Source organism: Hippichthys cyanospilos, chromosome 16 (genome assembly GCF_059441005.1).
Source record: "Hippichthys cyanospilos isolate Australia breed blue-spotted pipefish chromosome 16, RoL_Hcya_1.0, whole genome shotgun sequence".
NCBI lineage: Eukaryota > Metazoa > Chordata > Actinopteri > Syngnathiformes > Syngnathidae > Hippichthys > Hippichthys cyanospilos.
In genome coordinates, this window is record NC_142384.1 from 14,350,787 (window position 1) to 14,377,715 (window position 26,929).

The following is a 26,929-nucleotide window of genomic DNA, read 5'->3' on the forward strand; positions in this document are numbered from 1 at the left end:
CTTTAAATTGGCTTTGAAACAATGCAAAATAATATTATTCAAAGCCATAGCGTGCATTTTTTTTTCACATTCATAGACTTTTTTTCCCCCAAAGTCAACCAAGCGTTTCCCATTCTTGGCTTTCAGTTTCAGCCAAGCATTTCATTACGGAGCATCCCTGTCTAAAATGGCGATCCAGTTTCATCTCTAGTCATGATGATGTTCCTTAGGAGAAGTAGTCAAATGTGTGACGCCTCGTGTGTCCCCCGAGCAGGCGCTGAGCCTTCCCCTGCACTTCTGGTGGCCAGCTGTTCTCGCAGGAGGGTGCGCAAATGCAGCAAGGAGGGCAAAGAGGTCAAGACTGATGAAAGCACCCCAAAAGTCAAGGGAAAACCTGGGCGAAAGCCCAAACCCAAACCAGGTGAGCTGAACAGGCTCAGTGCTCATGATAGATGTGCAATGTTTTCCATTTTACTGCCTTTTACTCTCCATTGAAGACAAATGCAGGCATCTTTTTTGTTGGGTAAAAAAAAATCCCAACATGACTCCCACAGATTATTCAAGGGTTAAAATAGAGCTAGCCATCATGATGTCATACTTTGCTATGCAAAGTGAGCAAGGCTAAAAAAAAAAAAAAAAGCGGAATCTGCCATTAATGCTAAACTTGTTCAGCAATGTCCACCAGTAAAAAAAAATTTTTTTATGGATAATTAATTTGAAAACTAGATTCATTTCACGTACACTTAATACCTTAATGGCATTAAATGTACTCACGTCACATGACCAAAGTCAGAAAACGGGAAAGCTGTGATTTTTTTATTACCTGAGTTATAAGCACATGCAATGTCATTTTTCAGTCAGCAGCGAGTGGAAAATGTGTTTTTGCCCGTGATTATCGCTGTGGCAAGCCACACCCACTTTCTTATGAAAACCTTTTTTTTTTAATTTGCTGTGTCTGCCTCATAACATTCAAAGTGGCATTCAACTCGGTGTTAACCAATTGACATATTTATTCATCTTTAGAGACATCAATCCTAGGTATTTACTGTATGTAGATATTTTTCAAATAATAGGTTAAAGAATGATCTGAAAATAGCTGGCACTGAAGGAGTTATTAAATGACCAAAGGCAGTGACACATATGACACCATGAATCATCAAATTTTTACTGGAAGAACAACATTGCCATGTTGCATTTACTCCGCCTCCACTGCAACAGTTTACTTCTTGGCTGTTACGCATTGCTATCCTTGAGAGTTTTTTTTTTTTTTTTTTTCAACTGTCTGGACAAGTTTGCCCCACCTCAGAAATACTCCTCATGGCAACTGGGAACACAATGAAGTCAAAACAAACTTTTGCTGCTAAAAAAGCCTCAAAACGTTTGCTATTGTTTTTTTAAAAATGTTTTAAAGCAAGACGAGTTTACTTGGCGGTTTGTTAACTACAATGCCTCATAATGCAAATCATAGGAATCACCTCGACTTGGCTGTAATGGAACATGAATCATGTGATTATAGTCATTAGAATAGGTTGTTGAAAGAAAACACTTTTCTTTTCAGAAACCTCCTTGAACTCCGACTGCAAGGAGAAGACAGAGTCTCCGTCGTCCACCCAGCCCCCAGACAAAGTCCCGGATTTGACCAAAGTAGGCCAGGAGAGGACTTCGTCAGTCCACAAAACAGTTCAGGAGAAGCCTCGGCCTGCTTCGCGGCCCGCTATTGGGGCCCTGGCAAAACCGGGACACAAGAGCTCCATCACATCACCTTCTAGTAGCCCTACCTCTGCAGCACCCAGAAAGACCAGCTCAGCCCCTGCCACTAAGTCTAAAGCTAAACTCACATCTTTATCTTACCCATCCACCTATGGGAAGGTCCTAACTGTAGACTTGTACAGTGAGCCCAATCTGACTTCATATAACGGCCAGCGCAAAGAACGAGAGAACGGCGGCAGCATCGGTACATCTAACAGGCCTGCGCCCAAACCCAGCATGACAGCGCTATCTAGTGCAGCAAAGGCCAGCGCCTCAATTCCCAGGTCCGCCTCTAACTCCACAGCCAAAAGCAAACCGGCCACGGACCAGCACAGCAGCTCCAGATCCATCGGATCCGTTCTTCTTCCCAACCCGGTTGCGAGGATGTCGGCGGGTAAATCCGGTTCCCCTCTGGCTCCCAGAGCTTCATCGTCGGCAACGCTTTCGGGACCCAAACTGAAGATGCCATCTGAGAAGTTGGCGTCAAAGCCCAACTCCATGTCCGGGCTCAAGCCCTCCTCCAGACAGGGGGACGTGGTCAAGCGGAAGCCGGTGTCCTCCGAGCCCCTGGTAAAGCTGGATCACGAGGGCGTGACCTCGCCCAAGACAAAAAAGACCAAGGCTCTGATGTTGCTAGAGGGCCAGAATGTCAGAAGAAATCCCACCCCTTTGGCCGCGGCCGACCAGAAACTTCTCAAGTCCAAACCAAGAGTTCTGGAGTGCGATTCTGGCCTGCGGGAGAAAGAGTCGCCCTACGCTGCGCACGTGCTGACTAAGGAGAGATGCAGAGGACAGGAAGAAGACACCAGGGAAGACAAAGGCAAAAACGAAGAGCAAAAGGAGGAGAACAGAAGAAAGGAGAGGACGATTAAGGAGGAGTCCCAAAGTAGCAGCAGCAGCAGCTCCGAGTCGGAAACCGAAAGCGGCAAAGGGAGCGTGAAGCAGAAGAAGAAATGCACCTCCAGCTGCTCCTCGTCCTCCTCGTCCTGCTCGGGCTCTTCCTCGTCCTCGTCGTCGTCCTCGTCTTCTTCCTCATCCTCGTCGTCCACCGACGACTCCTCCTGCAGCTCCGACGAAGAGAGGACCCCCACCCCTCCTCCGGGCCCAGTCTTGTCTTCGCCTGCAGCACAGGACAAAGTGAAAGAGGAACCGCAAGAGGAAGGGCAGGACGTGAAGGAGGAGGTGGACGTCAAAGCGGAGGACGAGGAGGCGTCCCCTCGCTCCCGTTCCCCCTCAACCTCTCCGACTCCCGCCGCTCCGGTGAAAGCTGCCAAACCGGCCACCGGTAAGGGTTCCGGCCAAAGGGGCCGCCCTCCTAAACCGAAGCCAAGCGGGGGAGAAGGAAAGGTGGGACGGCCAAAGCGACGGGATGGGGTCCACCTCCCCACCACCAAGGAGTTGGCCAAACGTCAGCGGCTCCCCAGCGTGGAAAACAGGCCGAAAATCTCGGCCTTCCTTCCGGCCAGGCAGCTGTGGAAGTGGTTTGGGAAACCCACCCAGGTGAGCGGTCAACCCTACCGCAGATCTCATGGAAGCCATGTTCCTTGTTCCACTTTGTGATAATCCCCTTCCGCAGAGGCGCGGAATGAAAGGCAAGGCGAAGAAGCTCTTCTACAAGGCCATCGTGCGTGGCCGGGAGATGATCCGCATCGGCGACTGCGCCGTCTTCCTGTCGGCCGGGAGGCCCAACCTGCCCTTCATCGGCCGCATTCAGAGCATGTGGGAGTCGTGGGGCAGCAACATGGTGGTCAGGGTCAACTGGTTCTACCATCCGGAGGAGACCAACCCCGGCAAGAAACTCACCGACAAGAAGGTAGGGCGAGCGCCAATTAGATATTGAATTTGAATTGGAATCCTCCTCCTAACTGGGAAACTTTTTCCAATTCGAGAACTGGGAACAAATTTGCGGGCAGTCATTACCAGCAGCTCTGCATTCTTCGATTCAACGCAAAGACTTCATGGAGGTGGGAAATCTGCTTATTCTTATTATTATTGTCATCATCGTATGAATGATTATTAGCTAGGGTTAGGAATCTTTTATTGTCTCACGATGCTACAAATTATGGAAATTCCTTTGATTTATTTTTTTTTTATATGACAAAAGAATCAATGAAAAAAAAACACTAGGAAGCTGAAATTTCCAGCAGATGACTAAAATGTAAAATTTCAAAATGCAACGATTCTGACATATCGATGTTACATTTATTATTACATTTACATTTACATTTATTACATTGATTTTCCTGCGATTTTCGACATTCCGTTGAGCGGCGTTCAAACTATGCCAACAATTTCACAACAATTACACACGATCTTAACCCCTCAAAAGAAATAATGCATCGCAAGGGGATTATCTGTTTCTTTTTTTGTACCAGCCAACAACAATTTGAAAATGATAGCTCACATTATCAAGTGCAAAATATGTCTCAGAAAGCAACCGCTTCTCTTCACTCTGTTTTCATTTTGTACGCCTTCCGCATACTAAGAGACAAATGACACAATTGAGCTCTTCCTTTATTGCATCCCATTAGGAAATGTCGGGCTTATCGTCATTATGTCAGACGCGTCTATCGCAAAGATGTATTTGGAAACAATTTTACCGCCAACTCGAGCACCTGCACGCTTCACAACTGTTGTTTCATACGCGTCTAATATGCTGGTGTACTCATTTTGTGACATGTGAGAGCCAGAATATTAAAATGATGGAACTACAGGAATGAATGTATTACCAAATTAATTCCTGCAGTGACATTATTATTATTAGGGCCCGAGCAGCTACCGCTGCGAGAGCCCTCTTGTTTTTCTCCAGATTATTATTATTATTATTATTATTATTATTATTATTATTATTATTATTATTATTTACTGTGCAGCGCTTTTCCATTTTTGAGGGCCTAAACATGCACGAAAAGTCACCAAAATTTGCACATTTGTCGGGCCCGGTGAAAAATTGGATATTTTTGTGTTTCTCAAAACAATGCAAAAAAAATGGCTCTGCAGCGCCACCTAAGGTTGAAAAAATGCACCTGGTCCCGGCCCGTTTGACCTAGAGCTACGAAAATTTTTAGGCATATGTAGGACCTAGAGACCTACAAAAAAGTCAGCGCGAGCCATGTGCTCAGATGTACAGAAAAAGAGTTATGAATTTTTGAATGTGCATTTTTGGCCCATTTTTGCACGTTTGTAGGTCCCAAACTGCTCCTTGTTTCTCCTAAACGCTTTACTCAATCACCTTCAAATTTGCTGTGGTCCATATTCACACATAGGGGCACAAGTGGGCAAAATTTGGTGCAGATCCGCTGGCATATATGATAGGGGCGTGGCTTCAAATTATGTGTTCAATTTTTCCTTCGCCAAGAGGGACATAAACCTTAATAACTTTGATGTACTAGCTTAAAAAAATCTAAAACTTCATAGACACATGGAAACTTATGTCTTTAACACCTTTGAAAAAAGTTTTTTCAAATACCTACTAGCGCCGCCTAGTGGTTGATTAAAATGTCATTTTTTACACTTTCATGTATTGTGCTCAGTCTGTTTGAGTAAAACAAGTGAAAATTGGTCAGAATATCATTAAGACATGGAATATTAAGATTTTAAAATTTTATGACTTTTCGATAAAGGGCGTGGTCTGCACGCCACTTCAAAGTCAGATGACTCGCCAAAACGAAAAAAGTGGCTGTAATTGGCCCCAAAATGGCCTTATGAGTGGAAAATAGCCTCTTACTCCCGGCCCATTTGACCTAGAGCTACAAAAATTTGTAGCCTTATGTAGGACCTCGCGCCCTACAAAAAAGTCAGCGTGAGCCATATGCTCAGATGTACAGAAAGAGAGTTATGAATTTTTGAATGTGCACTTTTGGCCCGTTTCTGCTCATTTGCAGGTCCCGAACTGCTCCTTTTTTCTCCCAAACGCTTGACCCGATCGACTTCAAATTTGCTGTGATGTTTGATCTGACTGTGAGGCACAATTGTTCAAATTTTCGGGATGATCCGCCATCAAATATGTTGGGGGCGGGGCTTCATATTATGCCTTTGATGATTACTTTGCCACATGTGAAACAAACCTTTATAACTCAGCTTTACAAGCTTAGAAAAATCTGAAACTTCACATACACATGAAGACTTAAGCCCTTAACACAAGTGTTTAAAAAAATCTTCAATTGCTTATAAGGCCATCTAGTGGCAAACAAAAATGTCAGTCTGATGTCTCGCCAAAACGAACAAAGTTGCTGTGTTTGGTCCCAGATGGTCTTATCTTTTCTAAACTTCATATATTTGATGGGTTTCCAATGCGGAATACACCTATCAACGTATTTTTTGTTATAGTGCGAGCGCCACCTAGTGGCAGCCAAAAATATAGCATTTTTTAAACGTTTTTATGTGTTTAGCTGAGCCCTTTGATGTAATATCGCTGAAATTAAGTCTGAAAAGCCTCTAGACAGCCCTGCTGACCTCCACCAAATTTTACGAAGTTTCGATAATGGGCGTGGTCTCTACGACCATTTTCATTCCGAAGCTTTATCTGTCCAGTAAAAGTTGCTGTAATTTGACCCAGATGATCTGATCTTCTCACAATTTCACACATTGGATGAACATATTCTCCTGAACATATCGACAAAAATATATTCCAGTTTAAAGCTAGCGCCACCTAGTGGCTGCAAAAAATGTCATTAGTCGAAAGATTACAGTCAATCCTGTTTGGTTTGACCTACAGCTATGAAAATTTGTAGGCAAATGAAGGACTGCAAGGCCTACAAAAAAGTCAATAGAAGTGATGTGCTAGGATGTACAGAAAAATTGTTATGAATTTTTTTAATGTGCAGTTTTGTCCCATTCTTAGACATTAGCTGGTCTCAAACTAGTGCCTTTTTCTCTTAAACGATTCACCCCATTACCTTCAACTTTGGCATGAATCATTATCCAACTGAGGGGCACACATAGTCCAAATATCGTGAAGATCTCTTGACATAAAAGATGGGGGCGGAGCTTCAAATTATGTTTAATATTTCCTTCGCCAAGAGTGACAAAAATATTATTAACTCAGCTATGACAGCTTCAAACCATCTGAAACTTTCCTGGGCCTTTAAAAGTCATGCAATAATACAGCTATGTGATAAACTTTCAAATCATTTACAGCGCCACCCAGTGGCGGACAAAAATCTCATTTTTTATACTTTTATGTACTCTGAAATGCCTGTTTGACTAAATGAACTCAAAAATGGTCAGAAAAGCTATGACACATTGGAACATTAAGGTTCTCAACTTATATGACTTTTCATTAAAGGGCGTGGCCTCTATGCAAACTCAAAGTCTGATGTCTCGCCAAAACGGTAAAAGTTGCTGTAATTGGACCTAGATGATCTGATGTTTGCAAAACTTCATATATGGGATGGGAGTCCAATGTGAAACACACCTACAAGCCTATTTTTATCATAGTACGAGCGCCACCTAATGGCAGCAAAAAATATAGCAAATCCTTAATGTTTTTATGTACTCTGCTGAGCCCCTTGAAGTGATATCCCTTAAATGTTTTCCGAAAAGCCAGTGGCCATGCCTTATGCCCTCCACAAATCAGTACGATGTTTCGACAGTGGCTGTGGCCTATATGGCATTGAAAGTCACAAAATTGGAACAATAAAAGCTGCACTAACTCCACCCACATTGTCCCACCTTGTCTAAATTTTACATATTTGGAAAGAGTCCTGCAATGAAGTGATATACAACTACTATTTCATCATTCATAGTCCTTGTTCATACCCCGACCTGTTCATACCTCAACGTGCACAGGTCTGCGAGGGCCCTTTATAGCTGCTTGCAGCTCTAGTTATTATTGTTCTTTTAGTTCCATGTTTGAGACTTTTGAAAACATGTCAGGTGGTATATATTGCGGTTGTCTACATTCCTAGTATTTTTGTCCTGGCTGTTTACTGCAAGGGTGCTCAAAGTTGAATTTTTCAAAATAAGTCTCAATTGACAGCTAGCACTCCGTATATTTGGAATCAGGTGAGAAACTCAACACCATTTCACACTGGTGAACAATACATTTTGGGGAACATTGCCCCCTGGTGGCAGGATGACAAAGTGCTTGATTTGACACGTAGTGTAGCCGGCTTTTTAAATGTTAATATTGCGGAGGAATCTTAATTATTCCTGGCGGCCAATATCCCGATTTAAATTCTATTAATTGTGCAGCCCTACTGCCTGATATGGAATGCCTGTAAAAATATGTCTTTGCAATTGAATGAGTTCAACAATTTTACCTAGTCAACATTTCAGAATATTCGTGACCTAACGCGTGATTGCGCATGCGCGCAGCGCGCCCTGTACCAGTCGTCCCACAGCGACGAGAACGACGTGCAGACCGTCAGTCACAAGTGTCTGGTGGTGAGCGTTGAGGAGTACGAGCAGATGACCCACACGCGGCGCTACGCCGAGAGCGAGGACCTCTACTACCTGGCCGGCACCTACGAGCCCACCACGGGTATGATCTTCAACACGGACGGCGTCCCGGTCATCTGCTGAGCAAAAGCGCACCAACCAAAACGCGACCGACCACAAGTCCAAACGCACCTTGCAGCGAGACAGTCAGATAGTATTAAACAGACACACACACACACACACACACACAAACTCGTGTAAATACTCACATGTACCAGATATCTATATAGAGGCAATATGAGTGTTTTATTTTCATGTGCTAGCTACGTCAGAGTACTTTTTCTCTCAACAGTGGAGAAGCTTTAACGAAATGTGAATGACGACACAGGTTGTGATTCCGATGTTGCCGTGGTGATGTTACAGTCGTGTCTCAGTCTTTTTCGATGTATCTAGAGAACAGCAGGAGCGACAGACGCAAAGAGGGGAAGCGCCGCACAGAAAGATGAAGAGGTAGAGACTCCCTGTAATTTGCCGTCCAAACAGAGAGCACTTAGAATCACGGAACGGAAGGCTCGGGCTCTTTTCCACGCGACCCCTTAGCTCCCCTTGACAATCGAAACAGGCAGGTACAGCTGTCTCAAACTCCCCTCACACACTCAGGCTAAAGAGAGAGAAAATAGTCTTGTAATGTACTTTTTTAAAAAGCACTTCTCCGTTTTCGTCCGCCCGAAAGCCCAAATCCACCCTGAAATTGATTTTAGGCCACAAAGAAGAAGAGCAATAGTTTGTCCACATTCTGTTAAATGTGGGTTACTAACCAAGCGGATTGCACAAATCTTAGAGGCTCGGGGTGGATTTTCCTCACCGGGTCGTAAACGCATCAACCGGTCAATGTATGTCATGTATTTTTTTTTTTTCCCGTCAATGTATGTCATCAATTTTTTTTTCCCAATCATTCATCCTTTTGCGCCTTTGGTTGGAGCACATTTCGGCCTCTCCAGTGTTTAACACGAGTGCACTTTGACCAACTTTTGAACTTGGTATTTCTAACTGGAGTTTTTAATCATAGCCCCCCCCCTCCCCGACCCGTTTTTGTCATACGCTTTTCAACGTGCCTAGTTTGACCGTTTTTAGGGTAACAACAGTTGAATGTCATGCTTGAAGAATAAGCAATGGCCGCCCTCTCCCAGCCAGGCCTTATGATGTTATCGATTTCCGCCAAATGGTTACGCTCACCTCATCTGGGCCCTTTTGTGGGCCCTTAACGCAAAAAGCGTCATCTGCATTTGCGCTGTCCGTTTAATGCGGATCGGATTTCTGGGCTTCCTCACCGCTGCAGCCGCTAAAGATTGTCTTGCGGATGTTCAAAAGGTTTTATTCGGAGTTCCTCTTTGTGATGGTTAGTTTCCAACAAGTCACAAGCGGAGGTTTGCATTTCTAAAAATACCTGAATCATATGCTGCTAGTTATGTTTAATATTTGAGGTTTGACAAGGTACAGCGAGAATAAAGCGAGATGAAATGAACACATAACTCGATAAGTGCCCGTTGTGAATGTTTGTTAAAAGCACTTTTTCTCTGTTTGTGTGTGTGACAATGAGAGAAAAGGCTCTCATGCGCGCACGCACGCACGCACGCATACATTTTGTAACCCATCTGGGTGTGTAAGGCCTTCCACTTTGTTTTGGCCCCGCCCACATGTCCATCCAAAGCTCAGCCTTACAGGGTCCAACACGCACGCTCATTCCCCAACTCGTCCTCATTGTTTTCATTTGCTCTATTTTGTGTAATCACCTCGTATATGTTTTTCCTTGGCTTGCTTTTGCTGTGATTTATTCATTTGTGTTGTGTATATTACATGCACACATTTTATTTTGACCCTTCTCTGAACAATCGTCCACGCCTGCTGACAGGCACTGGGAGCTAGCTGCTAGAGAGAGAGAAAGAGAGCATGAGAATGAGCGAGCGAGAGAGAGAGAGAGAGAGAGAGGTGGACTGGAGGCTGGTTCTTCGTCTGCTGTTCCGTCAATATCGTAAATTGTCCTGTTACAGAAAAACAAACTTATTTTGAAAATGGATAGAAAAAATGATCTACGTTTTGTAAATGATCCTTCACTGTTGAAGGAGAGAGAAAATCTTATCAGAATATACTTTGTACACATCTAATCTTGTAAAAATGCAAAAGATACATTTTATTGCAAAATCAGTCACCAGATATATCCTGTTGCTCTATACTGTATGTGTAAGGAACTTTTTTTTTTTTTTTTTTTTTTACAGACATTGACCACGTTTATCAGTGTTTCTTTTTAATGGTTTTAGTAACTCAGTATTTTATAGGTAATAAACAGATGGAACTGTACATTTGGTGTTCTGTTTTTTTTTTTTTCAATGGTGGGGCTGTTTTAAAAATAAACAAAAACAAACAAAAAAACGTCCGCTTCAGCAGACACAAATAGGCCGAGTCTCAGGAGGGTATACAACAAATCACAGTGCCTGAGGAAAAAGAACCAATCATAAACAGAAGGCGTGACTATGGAGGCAATGTGAAAAAAAAAAAAAAACTTTGTTTGACATCAACAGAATAAACTCAGTTGAGTAAAAAATAACCCAATTTGGATCAAACGGGATCAATCCGATACTTGAATCAATTTGACCCAAGCTTCTGGTTGTTTGTCAGCATAGCATCATGACAAAAGAGGTACTAGATTGGCCTGCCTGCAGTTCAGCCCCGTCCCCCATTGAGAATGCGAAGCGTAAACATTCCAATACATAAATGTCATACTGTTGAACAATCGAAATTGTACAGCAAGCAGGAATGACAAAGAATTCCATCTACAAGGCTTCAGCAATGAAGCAGTGCTGGAGCAATGAAGTGGAAATTGATCATTTCCCATTGCATATTCTATTAACTCATTTAATGCCAGGGATGTATTTTCACGTTTTTAAAGCCTGGACATTAAATCAACACATAAGTACATTAAGGACGTAAATTTCCAGATATAAAGTATTAAATCACTACTTAGGTATCTGGAATTAAATGTCCGGACTCTAAAAAAAACGTGAAACTACGTCCCTGGCATTGAATGAGTTAAGACCGTTTTTGGTTGATAGACATTTTCCAATGAAAGCTCCAGTGACTATTTGGCAGTTTTGGCTGCAGTGCTCCGTTCCAGGGAGCTACTGTCAGGTTTGCACTTCTCCTTTTGGTTTCCTCCTTCCTTGTGCCCGCTGTGCGTTTGTTTGAGTGGACTGCCCCTTTAATCATCAGTGGACTCCATTTTGGCAGCCTTGTAATGAAGCTGCAGCTTGTGATAAAATGGAGGGAACTTCAGCTACCTCCGCTCAGCTCCGCAGCTGACCGCAGGAGACGCCATTTCCATCGCCGGACCCTTCATGATTTTGAGTGTGTGTGTACCTTTTGGGGGAATTCCAGTGTGTCTGGGGTAATTATTTGCTGACATGGAATGTATGCAGGAGATACGAGATCCAGTTTCATGGAGAGCGCCGCGGTCTGGGCTTTGGTTCCCGATCAGTTTTTCCCAAAGGACCAACATCAGCATAACATCAGCACCTGCTGGGAGAATCTTCTCTCTCGCTTTCTCACACACACACACACGCACACACACACAAGTGAGGCATCTTCTAGCACATTGCTTCTCCTTCCTGCCTCAGCACTGTTCCACACATACACACACACAATCCTGTGGGTGTGTGAGCAGAGAGGTTTGTGATAGGCTAACATTGCAGGAACAAAACTACCCCATTGGCGGAGGCTTCCTACACTAAGGGAGGTGTGTGTGTGTGCCAGTTCTGTTCCTCTCACTTTTATTTTTTTCAGTAGTTCTCAGCCCCCTCCAGGCAGCTGTGTGTGTGCGTGCGTGCGTATGTGTGTGTGCATGTTCTAAGCAGCCGTTTCCCAGGAGACAGGTGTCTAAGCGCGGGGGCGTTCAAAAGAAGAGCAGTGCACAAACAGGTGAAAAGCTTTATATTATATTCTGACTTTGACAATGTCACACCATCAAACTATATTTGTCCTTCTGTTTTGTCACAATGCAGGCAGTGAAAAAGTTGCTCTCACTGTCAGATACTCAACACAGCAGTTGTCATTCCTCCACTCGCTTTATTATACAAAGTGACAACAGGAAGTTTGGCGAATAGAAAACTCGAAAAAGGCGCGCAGAACAAGCTGTCGGCGCAAAGACGCTTCTACTTTTCATGTCTCTAACAGACGGATTTGGAAAATTGTATCTTTGGGCCAGGGGATGGTTTATAGCAGCCAAATTGTTCGACTTGACTGCAGATGTGACAAAAATACATTTTTTTGCGTGCATTTAAGTATAAAAACAAATCTATCTCGTCACAGGGTGAGAAACAAGGAGCCAGATGAATTGCTTTGTTGTTTTCTGAGTCAGATTATTTGACTTTCACATGCACGGCTGTGATTGGTCGTTACCAACTGTTGCAAAATGGCCCCCCACCACCACCACCAAGATGGATACAAATTTGTTGCTCAATTCACGTTCCACAAACACAATATATTTTTGACTCAACGTTCTCCGTAAAGTGTAGGATTCAGACCGTTTTCTATGAAAAAATGAATATATTATAAATTGTAAATAAATGTGTTCTCAACCACCAACGACATGTGAATGATCATTAACATGAAGCCTGAGCAAGTCAAAAGCAAGTGGCAAAATGGCCGCTTCCTGAAATGGGAGAAAAACAGATGGATTTTGATGCTTTCATCTTCGAGATTGATTTAATCAGAGTACTGTGTTTAGACGTGTGGAGTTGGATTCAACATTTCCGTGTTTACAAAAAAAAAAGATAAGTAATGTGATTGACTTCCCCTTTAAGACCCATTCATATTCTATTTATTGGATACGTTGAAAACTTCTCAGCTCACAAAATAAGCTTCATTGTTCGTTGAATTTACAAAGTGCATGTACTGGGAAGATTTAAAAAAAAAAAAATCACGTTCAATGTCACAGGTTTTAAATCAAGAGCGAGCTCTCGTTTGCACGACTTCTCAAAATGTGTGGCAACGTGAAGCGCATTTACACTTTTATCCCGGTTCCGTTTCAGTGTCAAAGCAGCAGGAACATCGAGAGGAACATCTGCTCCCCTGCAGCTGTTATGTATATGATAAATTGGACCTCTCATGTCTTTTTGCACTGTCGTCCACAATCTCGCGTGCATCGTCTGCTTTTCCACTTTTGCACTCGTTGGCTCGTTGCCTCCTTCTCACAGTGACATTAAAGTTTGATTTCACCTTAATGAGAAGCCTCCGAGGGAAAGGAGGAGGAGTTCTTTACTGGGAGATGGCGAGGCACGCTTCGACACTCTCTTTGTGTTCGTCCTCCATGTCCGCGCGCGTCTCTGCGGGGTTGTCGGCCACCTGTTGCGCGCTTTGAGCGCTGGCCAGAGCCGAGAAGTACAGGTCACTGGAGGATTCGATCATTTGGATGAGCATGAGGCTCCGGTGAAGACGTTGTCCTCCTCTCTGAATGCGGGAGCTGTGCAGTTTCCCCCAAGAGGCGTAGTAGATCCTTAAAGCTTGCGCGCTCACCTCCATGTCTGTTGACTTTTATCCAAAACATTACTAGCTTGTTATGTCATTTGCAAATCGATAACATTAAAAAAAAAATCCTTTAATTAATGCCGCATACCTTGTTTGGCGAAGTTCCTTATCAATTAAACGCATTCGCTCGGAGCGCTCGTTCGAGTCGATGACGTCATCGGTATTTTGTTAACATTTTTGTGACGCCACAATGACAACTTTGGTTCACTTTGAAGTGACATCAAGTCGCGTGTGATGTAACCACTCGTCTGGGGTGACGTGTCACATTTTGTAGACGTGCACGTCATTACTTCTGATAGAACACTTTTTCGCAAATGGACGTCGTAAATCTTAAAAGTCTCATCAACGGTGAGCTATTTTTAGAACAGGCACACAGGTGAGCCTTGCAGGTACCTAATTCGAGATTTAAAAAAAAAAAAAACATGCAAAAATCCCTTAAAAATAAATGTTTCAGGAAAATAGTTCAGATAACAAATTTAATTTTCAGTAGGTTGTCCAATTTCATTATTTTGAATGGTTCGACCCAACGTCACGTGCCACCTCTCGTTACCTGTCATGTTTATGATTTCTTTTTGTGAACATATCTCTACTTTGATCCCAAAAGTTGAATATTTTTCAGTGGACAAATATTTATTCATTATTATTTCTTTTGAGAACAATCCTTGTGTTGCTTTTTCATTATTTTTAATGATGTATTTTTTGTGAACAAATATTTCTTATAATTATTTCTTCCGACGGGTCACACGTTCTAGTTGTGTCTTCTGACATTGTTTTCAGTTCTTTCGATGGAGGAGTGGAGTTTCCATATACTTTTCTCTTCTGGCGTTCCTTCAAATGCAATACTATATAAAATCTCTCCCTCAATAAACTATAGAGCCTCTTCTTCTGCCGAGCTTTCAATGTTTCTAGCAGTTCTCTTTCCACTCCAATTTCCTGTCGTGCACTTTCATTTACTTTCATCTCCCATGTCACGCTTAAAAAAAATTCCAAAACCATATTTCCAGTGCATCAATCTTGTCTTCATTCTTCTTTAGCGTCCATTTCTATGCTCCATACAAGTCTACATAGTATTTTATGAGTGTTAATTGATCATTTTTTTTGACTAACCCCTTTCCCTTTAACTGCAAATTGACATTTAATAAATCGTAACTTCTTTCTGGGTTGTGTTTTAAGTGCTTTAAAAATTGGATTTCCATTTCACTTGCTTCTATATCACTTGCAGCTTGCTTTGTTGGCTTTTCAGGAGTGACATTTTAAGATACAGCGATTGTAGCCGACGTGATAAATTCATAAGGAAAATAATTTATAGACAAAACACATCTTGGCCAAAGGAATAAAACAACGGCCGTAAGTGAGCTGGCCTTCTTTTCTCGAACCTCTATCTGCACGTATTAGTTCATCAGATCGAATCTTCTTCACGTGTAACCGAGGACCCTGTACTTTCATCGTCAACCTTACATCATCACCATGGAAACACTTCAAAGTCATATTCAGGCCGATGCTACCTCCTGCTGGCCAAAATACGACAGAATGCACTTTACAGAAAATTCGTTTTTCAAAACGCCGTGATAAACGGTGCCTTGTGCATTATTATGCATATAAATGCTACACACACACACACACACACACACACACACACACACACACACACACACACACACACACACACACACACACACTATTCCTCATAATAATAAAGATTATTCTCATGATTATCATCAATAAGAGATACAACTTTTATATATGTACTCATGCTAAGTCTTATTTTAAAAAGTACTTTTTTTTTATAACAATGCCAACAATATAAATAATAGTGTTTTTTTAATTGCCTATCTTATTTGCTCGATTATGGAATGTAGTCTGCTCGGGGAAGTGAGCAGAATAAGAATTTCATTGGGTGGTATTACTATGCATATGACAATGAAACTTGAATCTTGAATATTGATGATTAAAATAATAAAAACAAAGATTTTGAAATTGTCACTATTCATATTTTTGCATGTTATTTTCTATAAAATTGAGTGGATATAGTTATCCTTGTTCGAGTTCACATTATCGATATCATTCCAAATACCTTTAATATTGTACCTGCTATTTTCAAGTAGTTTGGTGTATTATTATTATTATTATTATTTTGCATATTCTCGCCATACTGGTTAGTTTATTTGTGTATTTATTTCATTTGCTTGGACATTTAACATCATATCGTTTAAATATAAAGCACTAAGAAATTCCTGCTAGGCTTTATCTATATACAGTACTTTCTTTATATTATGTATTCCAGCCCTGCCTCAGCAAAGTGCCTCGATGGTGTATTAATGTTTTATTGTATTGATGAATTTTTTTTATAGCTGTAATCATACGTTGATTGTAAACATTGGCAAATTTGCTTCCTATACAGCAGTTGGAGCCGCACCCACGACGTGACGTCACGGAGAACCTAAACAACATGGCCGACGTCGAGCGACAGTTTTCGTGAAAAGGTAGCGCAAAACACTGGCCCACTTGACAAATTCGACGAGCCTGGACGCGGGCATTTACGACTCGATGTATCTAACAACCAATTTCGTCATCGCGTAGACGTCGACAACCGAAATAGGTCGGGATTTATTCGAAAGCAGAGTGAGCAAAACGCTGTTAGCCACATTAGCATTCACCAACTGCAGCTTTGTGTTCGTTCCCAAATAAGTGCAGTCCGACTAACGTTATCCTCGATTTTTTTTTTATTTCTTGGAAGGGATTTATTTGTTACTTTCAAGAGACGCGATCGAGGCAAACTTTCTTTTTAAAAAAAGCCACGTACAGCGGAGCAGCCCGTCTCGCCGGAGGTCCCAGACAACCCCCCGAAAGTCAGCGATCGCTGCAGTAAGAAAACATGGAACAAAGGCGCAGATCGGGAAAATCGCACGCCACCGACGGCGGGAGCAGCAGCAGCAGCAGCAGCAGCGGCGGGGAGTCGGACACCGGCAGCCCCGCGTCTCCGTCCGGGGGCCACGCCGCCTCCGAGAGCCAACAAGGCCCGTCGTGTTCGGGCAACGCGTTCGCCAACGACGGCAGCTTCATGGAGATGTTCAAGAAGAAGATGGAGGAAGAGATGAGGAAAAAGGCGCAGGGGGCAGATGGAGAGCAAGGACAAACGAAGCCCCCTCCAGTCACCAGCTTTGTAAGGGGTTTGGCAGAAAGCACATCCAATCTGACAGCCTTAGGCCAATTGACCATTCATATAGAAATGCTTTATACGCCACTCACAAACTATTAGGATGACATTTCAGAATGAAGTGCAGTTGAGCTTGTGAATGCACATTCTCTGTTGTGATATTTCCGGTTCAGCTCCCAAGACGAAGAAACACTCAACAGTGTTCATTAAGAGGTCACTGTTTGACCAAAAAATCCTATTATTTTGTGAGTAGTGTTTGGTAAACATCACTAGATGGGTTAAGCTGGAGGATGTTCTACGCAGATGAGGCTGGTGGTTGGGCAGCAGACAAAATATAGCCCTGCTCTGGTGTAGTCTCCTTCGTTGCCAAGGCAAGGCCTCCTGTAACGGTGTCAGTCTTCTATGCCCTAACCCAGGTGGGGAAGCGCAGAGGCGGTGTGTTCCTTAAGACCGGCATGGTTGCCAAAAAGCAGAAACAGGACACGGAGGTAAGGCCGGCAAAACGGAGGGCGAGCCGCGCGCGGATGGAGACCGCTTCCATATGCTGCGTCTTCTCTCCTCCCGCAGACTACGCCCGGCAAGAGTGACGCTTGGTCAAAGTACATGGCGGAGGTGAAAAAGTACAAAGCGCACCAGTGTGGCGACGACGATAAGACCAGACCATTGGTCAAGTAGAAGCGGATCCGACAGAAGAGACCTTTGCCTTTCCCCATCTTGTGTTTTCCTTTTGCATATGTTTTTTTTTCTGAATTTGATTTGACAGGTTCATATTTTCCTCAGCAATGTTTCAAAAACTTTTGGTTCATGTTAAGGCTTGATAAATATCTACACTGCCTAGTCATTGTGGCGTCATATTTGTTTGTTGTGCATGCAAATAAGCTCCACCTTCAAAACTACTTACATATATAAAGAAAAGAAAATCGGACCATGTGAAGGGTAATATTTTTTTTAATTAAAAGGTTTCAGTCCTGTACAGAATGGAACTCAGTGAAGAAGTCAAGTATAATAGAAAAACAAGTGTTCAGCTTGGGGAGGGGAGGGGGGGGGGGGGGGGTCAGTTCAGCTATGTGCATTTTACATTTGTTACAAATGTCAGCAATAGTTTCATTATGATTTAAAAAGAGCACCATGTAGACGATACCATGCATCAGAGGGGGAAACATACAAAAGGCACGCTGTTGAGCCTATATCAACACACACATGGGCAGGTGGGTGCACCTGCGCGCTCACACACACACACACACACACACACACACAAACATCCCCTTCTCCCTGTCCACAGTGATATAGGCCTTGTCTTGTAAACGTTGACAAGTTGTGTTTTGTTTAGCTATGAGGGATGTAAAAGTTATTAAAATCTTTTTTGATACCTTATTCCTGAAAAGAACTTTTATAAAAGTGGGCTGCATTGTGTGTCACTAAAAGCAAGTCCATCTGTTATCATAGAGTCTTCCTCTTGGCGTCTCCTCCCTGGCTTTGGCTGACATCTGCACAGAAACAAGAACGTTCTTCAGTTTTTCTTCCCGTGAATCGCAAGCTAGATCATTTATAGAAACAAAGGAGTGTGTGTGTGTGTGGGGGGGGGTGCATATGAGCACAAGAATGGAATGGGCAGAGCACAAAGACGAGGAGCAACAGTGGAAAGGCGGAGGAGGGCAGCAGGGAGGCTCACGTTTTACCTGAGAAAGCGAGCTGCAAGTGAGGAGGTAGAGCAACCTGAGACCCCGACTGGAGACTCTTATACAGATCTGAGGAGACAGGACAGGGGCACAAAGGACGTGGGGGTGAAAAGGAGAGCACAAGGAAAAGGAAAGATGAGGAAAAATGAACAAGGAAAGATAAAAAAGCAAATGGGGAATATGACCGACGCAATGATGGTGACGGCAGAAATCAAGACAAGAACAGACTGTAGGGGCTTGCTTGCAGAAAACTAAATGGATACAAATACAAGCAGTCTCTGCAATCATTCGTTTAGTGCAGCAATTACATTTTCCAAAATTACGTTGGTGAGGAATTAGTGTAGATTACTTCAGGTTTGAAGTACTTAAGTAATCAATTATTTTAGGCACTTTGGTAGGTAATTTAGGATTAACGAAAGTGATTACTTTCATACTTATTACTTAAAGTAATCACTTACTTTAGTACTTATAACATGAAATAACAAGTTGCTTTATTAATTATCTTCAATTACTTGTACTCTTCATTATTTGTTTACAATGAATACTTTATCAATCAATGCTTTTTAGTCCCTAAAAATTACATTAGTACTTAATTTACAACCAGACACGTTTAAGAATCTTGAAACAAAACAAAAAAAGGCAAAAAAGGCATATGTGAAAGGGAGAACGATTTGCAATTTGGGGGGGGGGTTGAATAGATGTTCCAAAATGTATGGCTGAAATAAATTTAGCCACTAAACGGTCAGACCCCACAATTTCACCTTTTTTCAAAAAGTTCAAACAACCCTACAACTAAACATCACAAGATGGCAAATCACTATTTTTGTCTAAATGTAACCTCCACTTACTGTAACATTGTGCCTTGACACTAAAACGCCACAAGATGGTGGCAAACCACTATTAATTGAAGGAATACCGAACCATTTTTTGCAGTATAGGTAATATTTTGTTTATAATTCATGTCAACCTCATTATTTTCATGTACAATTAATCCCTCTAAAAAACACATTTTCTGATTGCTATCGACTGACAATGACATCACATGTGCTCGCTTTACTAATGCTTCCCCTCTCAAAAAGAGCCATTTTTTTCCCTTGTAGCATTTAGCAATTTAATTTAATTTTAAATGATTTATCTCGGTCTAATATTTTGACCAGACAAAACCTGGCAGTCAAACGGGTGTGTAAACCTTTCATATGCAGCGTACGTGCACGGCCCGCACTTACTCTGAGTCAAGGTAGAGAAGGATGCGTTGCTAGTGGCTGCGGAGCTAGTGGGCGGCGTGCTGGAGCCGGCGGCGACCAACGGGGGCAGGTTGAGCAGCGGGGGGAATTGGAAGGGAAGCGACACGGGAACCAGACCCCCCAGCATCCCAAAACCCAGAGGAAGAGACGGGGTGGAGCCCAGTAGACCGCTGCTCCCAGCTGATGATGCCTGAAGGAAAAGGGGAAAAGAAAAGTGGGTGGCATCTTAAGTGTGTGAGGGGAGAACGTATGCATGTTTGTGTTGGCTTTCCGAGTTCTTCATAATAACAGAGGAAGCGAGAAAGGCGGAATGAAAACTCTTGAGAATCCAACCTGAGACAGCTGAGGAGAGGCCGATTTGGGGACCGACGCGACCGGTTTAGCCCCCTGCGATGTCGTCACACCGGTCGGCCTCTGGCGCTGGCCCGAGTTGGCGGCGGGCGCCGTTGTGGGGGTGGCGGTTCCTGAATGCTTGCTTACGGATGAAGTGTTGATAAGGCTACTGTTGGTTGTGCTGCTGCTGCTGTTGACTGGACTCTTTTGGTTGCCTGGGGGGGCGTAACCACCCGGACCCACCTTGGCTGTTCCAGCATGGGCACCTGAGAACGGCGGACGGAACCCCGTGGGGCTTTTGGAGGAGAACTGTTGCATGGGGGGCGTCGCCTGAGACCTGGGGATTTGGGCGGGGGCGGGCGAACTCGAGGTGGTGACGACCGAGTTGAGGCTGCGCGATTGGGTGGGGACGACAGAATTGAGGTTGCGGGACGGCGCGGCGACGGCCGAGCCGAGGTTGCGGGGCGAGGTGGCGATGGCCGAGCCGAGGGGGCGAGGAGAGTTGGCGACAGTGGAGCTGAGGGTGCGAGGTGTAAGTTTGACAACAGGCGTAATGCTGCTGTGACTGGATTTCGTGAGGGTGGCGTGCATCGGCGTGATGAAACCGGACTGTTGTGTGGTTTGAACTCCCAGGTGGGACGGGGGCGCGGGAGACGCTTTGCTCGGCGGGGTTTGGGGCAGGTGTGTCGGCAGGAAGCTTTTGGAGCTCATATGCGCCTGTGACGGATGGGCCGTCGGCCGAGACGGAGGCGACGTGATGATGACGGGGTCGCCACTGTTGACTCCTTTGTTATTGCCGCATTTGATGAGGCCCGAAGGGGGAGTGGAGACCCCCATCTTTGATCCCGGAGGCGCAAGTGGTGACGCGGTGGGTGGGGGGCGGGGCTTAGCTGGTGTCACAGACGCCGGGGAGCTAACTTTGGGAACGGCCACGCCCACGGGTCTTTGAGTGTTCAACACAGAGTGTCTATGCACCTGTCCCGGGCCCTTCACAGCCCCCGTGGCGTCCACTCTGACCGACGACACGGGCGAGAAGGTGACCGAGGACGGCCGAGACAGAGGGGCGGGGGGAGACGAAGAGGGGAACGTGTAACGGGGGTCACTGGAGCTGGGAGTGTTGACAGAGTTCTTTTTCTGCTGCTGCTGGATGAGTGAAGAGACATGAGGGGCGGCGGGGGGATTGGCAACATTCTTAGGTCTATCTGGGGAGGGGGGGTTGTCCCCTTGCGCCAGACCCTTGGCGGCGTTGCCGAGGATCATGAGCGCTTGGGAGATGGAGTCCAGGGAGGGAACTGAAATATCGTCGTCGAGGGAATCGAGACATATGGGCTCGGATGGCGACTGAGACGGTCGCTTAGCGACCTGGACGACGGGGGACGGAGCGACACCTGTTGAGGGTGTGGTTCGCTGAACCCACGTCGCCTCCTGACAAACAAAGGTTCAAGTTAATCACCTTGTTGACTCACTGAACTACAACCTGCACTTAGAAAATGTCAGCTTGGAGAGATCTATTTTCATCAAACCAAGTCTCACCTTTGGCTTGACTTTTGGTGTGGTGATAATCTTTTTCTTTGCCCTGGAAAAAAAAAGTCGGATCAGTGTGATCGGTAAAATCGTAGCCGAAGGCTTTTCAACAGTCTCTACTCACGTGTAGCCAGTGAGATGACCATGAGCCATGATGCTCTCTTTAAACAGGATTCTAGTTAAATCAAAGAAACACAGCGATTGACTGTTGAACATGCGCTAGGGAGTTTTAACTTGAAGAAAAACAAGTCGGGAAAAACATCATACCTGCCCTGCATCCAACCTTTTGGCCAAAGAGGTTTCACCTCTGTCTCCATGAAAGATTTGAGGTAATCTTCAGGAGAAGTGTTCTTGCCCTCTAGCTCGTAGCAGCTAAGCTTCACTCGCACCAAGTTGCATAGCAATGACCTGAACCCAAATGAAATGCTCATTATTCATTTGAGAAGAAAACAGTCACAATGAGGGAAATGCATGAGAAGCGCATGCCTAAAACGTGAATAAAGTATCATGACAGCACAAAAGGACACCGCAATGTGAGGATTTGTGCCAAAAGCCACGCTCCACACAAGGTGACCTTGTGACGATATGATGTGATGATGACATACCTGAGTTTGTCATCCCAGGCAAACTTCTTCCGAGGCCCCATCACCCTCTTGCCTGGCTTCTCCTCATCATCTTCCTCGGAAGCATTCTTCTCCCCCTCCTCGGACTGCTGCCTGTCAAGTAAGTGTGAGAAGCAAAAGAGCAGTAAATCATTGTTTTCATACAATCTTTGTGTGGCGCTCTATTGAGGAGCGAAGGGAAATAAAAAAAAAAAACAAACAGCCCTAAGCGAAAGCGGATGATATAGAAGTGCGCTTACTTTGCCACTTTAGCGATACAGTCCATGTTGTATCGAGCAATTTGCTCTGGCATCACGCTACACACGGCCAACTTGAGCTTGAGTAGCGGTGTACGCAGACGGTCGTCCTGTTCAGAGAGGAGACCACAGTCAGGAATTATTAGCAGACTTAATTTCGGGACACCCCCATCTCTAAAACCTCTACACAAAAATGATTTTCTGACCAGCGTTGCACAAAAATAGTGTTATTTCTAACAGCAACAGTTGCAAGTCTGTTGCTGTCATAGTAGATCTGTAGCCTGTTTTTCCTGTCACCTATTTTTGTTATTTTCATGCCATTTTTTTTCTGAGTCCTGTCTCCCGAGTTTTTTTTTTACAGAGGACATTGCAATGGACTAAACAGATGTAATAAGACCATCACAAAATGAAAAATTGTATGCTGATTGTGTGCAACAAATAGACTTTAAAAAAGAGCTTAACAATGACAATCTGTCCACCCACCTGTATGTTGAGGCTCAATTTTTTAAGGCGCTTGAGCAGACCTTCTTTATTACATGGAACAAAGGCCTCCAAGTGAGAGTATACAGCTGAACGAACATTTGTCGGCTGCTCCTGAACCTGCAAATCAATACTAACACACACAAAAAAAGACTTTGTGTTATCCTTATAGTATCATATACAAACTATAAATAAACAATGACCGGCTAAAACATAAGCATGAAGGACGTCTAAAAAAAAGTCTGCTCCAGGTTCATGAAGCGTTGCACTCATAGATCAAATGCTACTGTTACGATTCCCATTATGGAATTCCTGTATGGAATTATACCGTGCCGGCCATGACACAAAAACATTTTTTTTTTCATTTTTAAGCGTCCAGACATTCAATCCCAGGTACATTTACTTCTTTTTTTCCCCACCAAGTGTTTGCTTAAAGGAGAGTCTAAAAATGGCTTATAGTAAATACATTTAGAACTAAAGTAATTCGGACGTTAGTTCCCAAAGAAATCAATTAGTTTAGTACTTTAGTATCTAAGGTAATCAAAAACATTAGCACATAATTACATAAAGTAAGTGATCACTTTAATACAAGTAGTAACTGATTACTTAAGTTCTTAATTCATTGACTACAAAACCAGATCATTCTTTAGCCAAACTGAAAAAAGAAAAAGCGAGCAGATCCTTGGGATTGTACGTCTGGACTCTTGGGGGAAAAAAAAAAAGTGTCTTTGGGATTGAATGATTTAAAGAAACATCGAAAATGGCTAAGTGAAAACAGAAAACTAAATGTCACGCACTCTAGTAGGATATTATTCATGTCCATTGTGAAGAACTTCTTGCGGCCCTCTGCGTCAAACTGACGGGATGCCTGTTAGATAAAATAAAGATTTGACTTGGTCTTCATTTTAGGAAGTAAAAAACATGACAAGGGGTACAATACAGCGAGTGGGATAGTGAACCTCGTACCGCTCTAAGGTCTTCGATGCGCTTTAGAAGAGGGCCCGGGAGACCGGAGGGCAGCGATGGAGGGCTCATCACATTCCCCTGGGACATACGGCCAGGGCCCGCCTTATGGCCCGTGCCCAACGAGCCGTTCTCCCCCTGAGTAGGACTGGAGGGCTGCGGAGAGTCCAGCATCCCAAAGTCCAGATCGCCCATCATGTCCTGCAACACGTCATTGTTGGCCGACCCGAGCAGGGACATCACAGCCGGGTCGGACGTCAAGTCCGTCATGTTGCAGTCGTTGCCCCCGGGGGCCTTGGCTTGACTGTTGGCGACTGAAGTGTTAACGCTGGGCACTTTGGCTTGTGGGCGCGGCAGGCTGGCGCCAGCCATGTTCCTCTTTCGCATCTCTTCCTTCTCCCTGGTGAAGCGCCGTAACATGTTGGCCAGGTGGAGGGAATCTTTCATAAGCTTCTTCCTCTTTTTCTTTTCCGGCCGATTCAAAGATGACACCCTGTCAGAGCACAAAATAGATAGTAAATAAATAGACGGATAAACAAATTAAAAAAAATCTTTATTATGCTCAGCCAACAGCTCAGAATGCAATTCAACGGTCCGACTTGACAACTTCGGGTTACCCCGCTGTCAAAAGATGAGAATAGAGGACCCCTGTACTCGTTAACATTAGACGCAAGTGTATTACTGTACTGCACTTATGCGGCCAGGGGTCATACAATGCGATTCACTTTGAAAAATGACTGCTCGCCAAATACCTTACCCGGGCTTTGGTAGTTTATTTTTCCTGGGTTTCTTCTCGTCCAAAACTCCACCATCTTGTTTTTTCTTCCGCTTTTTAATTGCCCGCTCTTCTCCGTCCTTTATCTTTTCAAAAAAGGATGTTCGGTTGTACGATCACAATGGATCAAATACAATGATTGCGTATTTACAGAGGGCCAAAAAACATACCTTGATGTGATTATTCTCTGTATCGTCTCCTTCGGAGTCAGACGCAGCTCGGAACTGCAGAGTGCCCGTGTTGATGTAAAAACCTCCGTGTTTGGTGGTCAGAGAGGCTGGAACCAACTCATCATACTGTACAAACAAAGAATACTGTTCATTTGTAATACTACAGAAATTGTTTATGACTATCTTTAAATCATTTCATTTCCTGTTATTTTACAATCATTTAGCACTTTATGGCATTAAGAGTGTCAAACTCCAATTTCGCGAGGGCCCGTGTCCTGCACATTTTCCTAGTTTCCCTTTGCAACACACCTGATTCAAATGATCAGGTTCATTGTGAAGCTCCTACAGACATCACTGATAAGCTATTAGTTCTAATCAAGTGTGATGCAAAGGGAAACATGGAAAACAAGCAGGACACAGGCCTTCGTGGACTGGAGTTAGACGCTTCAGGGATAGGAGGGTTTTAACACAGTTATAAATTCCAATATCATAAAAATGAAAATAAATCAGTCTGTGGTCAAATAATGTCTATATGCAAGTAGCAGGAAATAAGGAAACAATTGTAGCAAAGCAAACTACTCAATATAGGATTAGATTTAGACAGGTGGAAATATGTCTTTAAAAAAAAAGGTGCTGTGTGCGTGCTGCAATAACTCACGGCTTCCGAATTGTCTATGAAGGGGTCGGTCTCATCATACCCGTAACCAATATCAATGAGATCCTGCATCCTGTCTTTTTTCTTCTTCTTGGAGGTACCACCCTGCAACGATGCATGAGATTAAAAGCTAGACAAATGTCTGCTAGACAGATGGTATCCTACAATTTGCTCATTTTGAAAATCAATTCAAGTTTACAGCAGTTATCATTGTAATATATTGTAATATATTACTCTTTGACAATTTAACAACACAAGTTGTGAAGAATTATTACAAACTTACATATTTGCTTTCAAATTTCCTAGCCAACTCTTCAACCTCCCGTCTCTCCCTCTCATCATCAGCGAGTGGGTCGTTGGGATCCAGGGAAGGTGCGAGTCCTTTTGGGGCAGCTGAAGCTGCTGCAAGTTGTACCTACGTGTAACAGTTATAAAGGAACCAAAAGGTATTTACGGAGTTAATAACGCAAGCAAGTTATAATCTGTAGAGAAATAACTTGCAACTTATTTTTCTCGGTCCAAACAATGTTATGATGTCAGTTCAGTTGATATGCAGTAAGTCTTTATATTGCTACGGTGAATTACAAGGTGATGACGATTTTTGTGAGTGCATATTTCTCTGCATTAAGTCTGCATGTCAGTGCAAGTAAATAACCTTCGGACTTTTGGAAGAGTTAGTTTATTACAAGTGCATAAAGGGAGGCCACCCGTGCTCACATCTTGGTACCCGGAGACTCAAGCGACTCCTCACCTGAGAAGGACGTGAAGGCGTCGGGACCACCAGCTCACTGTAGTTGAACTCAGCAGAACCACGTTCACTTGGTTCGGATAGAGAAAGGTTGAGCCGGACGGTTGGTTTCGCCTCCTCGGTCTCGGCGACATCACGCTGCGCGATCCCAAACAGACCTCCGCCACCTCCGGAGCCGAGCGCACTTCCACCAGCGTCTCTGCCCAAAGTCACGGCCTCATCTTCGCGGCGGCGTTTCTTGCTCAAATCCGGGGTCGGCGGAGTGGATGTGTTGAACGACGAGAGGGTGACGAAGGGAACTTTCCTCGGTTCTGCCATTTGTTCGCAGACCGGACGCGCGGAACAGAGCCAGGCTCTCCCGTGGGTTGGCAGCTAACGCCGGAGAGAGTCGCCAGCAATTCGGCTAAACTGGTTACTATGCTAGCTAGCTTCCGTTGAATAACTGCTGAAGGCGACAGAATTAGCAGTATTTCCTCACAGTCCGTAACGAATCCATATAGTTTTGTTCCTGGCGTAGCCCCCGTTGCTTACGAGGGACTATCAGAGTTATAAACTACAGTTGGAAGCGGATCCCATGAAATTGGTGCTTGGCTACAGAAAGAAAGCTTCTGTAGTAGCCATCTTGTTCATTATTATCATTATTCCGTGGTTGG

The 26,929-nt window shown here is 44.0% G+C and overlaps 3 protein-coding genes across 8 annotated transcripts in view; 2 read left to right on the forward strand and 1 right to left on the reverse strand.

Annotated features, from left to right (window-relative positions):
• tnrc18 (trinucleotide repeat containing 18) overlaps nucleotides 1-10,467 on the forward strand; it is a 52,086-nt gene extending 41,619 nt beyond the window's left edge. For all 4 annotated transcript variants that reach the window (XM_088436706.1, XM_088436705.1, XM_088436707.1 and 1 more), the window contains 5 exons: nucleotides 254-400; nucleotides 1,538-3,228; nucleotides 3,305-3,541; nucleotides 3,618-3,692; nucleotides 8,047-10,467. In XM_088436706.1, coding sequence (XP_088292832.1) covers nucleotides 254-400; nucleotides 1,538-3,228; nucleotides 3,305-3,541; nucleotides 3,618-3,692; nucleotides 8,047-8,253 — 2,357 coding nt within the window. In that variant the 3' untranslated portion in view covers nucleotides 8,254-10,467. The remainder of the gene's footprint in view (nucleotides 1-253; nucleotides 401-1,537; nucleotides 3,229-3,304; nucleotides 3,542-3,617; nucleotides 3,693-8,046) is intronic.
• Nucleotides 10,468-16,090: 5,623 nt separating this feature from the next.
• trir (telomerase RNA component interacting RNase) lies at nucleotides 16,091-17,687 on the forward strand. Of its 2 annotated transcripts, none has more exons than XM_088436986.1 (4): nucleotides 16,091-16,172; nucleotides 16,427-16,852; nucleotides 17,263-17,334; nucleotides 17,414-17,687. In XM_088436986.1, exons 2-4 carry the CDS (start codon nucleotides 16,565-16,567, stop codon nucleotides 17,519-17,521), a joined length of 468 nt encoding a protein of 155 aa, XP_088293112.1. In that variant the 5' UTR covers nucleotides 16,091-16,172; nucleotides 16,427-16,564; the 3' UTR covers nucleotides 17,522-17,687. The 2 variants fall into 2 exon arrangements, with proteins under 2 accessions (XP_088293112.1, XP_088293110.1); XM_088436984.1 differs by having other exon boundaries at nucleotides 16,094-16,311.
• Nucleotides 17,688-17,776: 89 nt separating this feature from the next.
• Nucleotides 17,777-26,919, reverse strand: ubn2b (ubinuclein 2b). Of its 2 annotated transcripts, XM_088436982.1 has the most exons (17): nucleotides 26,280-26,919; nucleotides 25,812-25,943; nucleotides 25,532-25,633; nucleotides 24,874-24,999; nucleotides 24,686-24,789; nucleotides 23,932-24,421; nucleotides 23,763-23,833; nucleotides 22,969-23,098; nucleotides 22,489-22,595; nucleotides 22,232-22,342; nucleotides 21,894-22,034; nucleotides 21,751-21,801; nucleotides 21,636-21,678; nucleotides 20,103-21,527; nucleotides 19,752-19,959; nucleotides 18,526-18,594; nucleotides 17,777-18,333 (listed from the first exon to the last, which is right to left on the reverse strand). In XM_088436982.1, the coding sequence occupies exons 1-17, from the start codon at nucleotides 26,592-26,594 to the stop codon at nucleotides 18,287-18,289; spliced, it is 3,672 nt and encodes a 1,223-aa protein (XP_088293108.1). In that variant the 5' UTR covers nucleotides 26,595-26,919; the 3' UTR covers nucleotides 17,777-18,286. The 2 variants fall into 2 exon arrangements, with proteins under 2 accessions (XP_088293108.1, XP_088293109.1); XM_088436983.1 differs by lacking the exon at nucleotides 18,526-18,594.
• Between the last annotated feature and the right edge of the window lie 10 nt (nucleotides 26,920-26,929).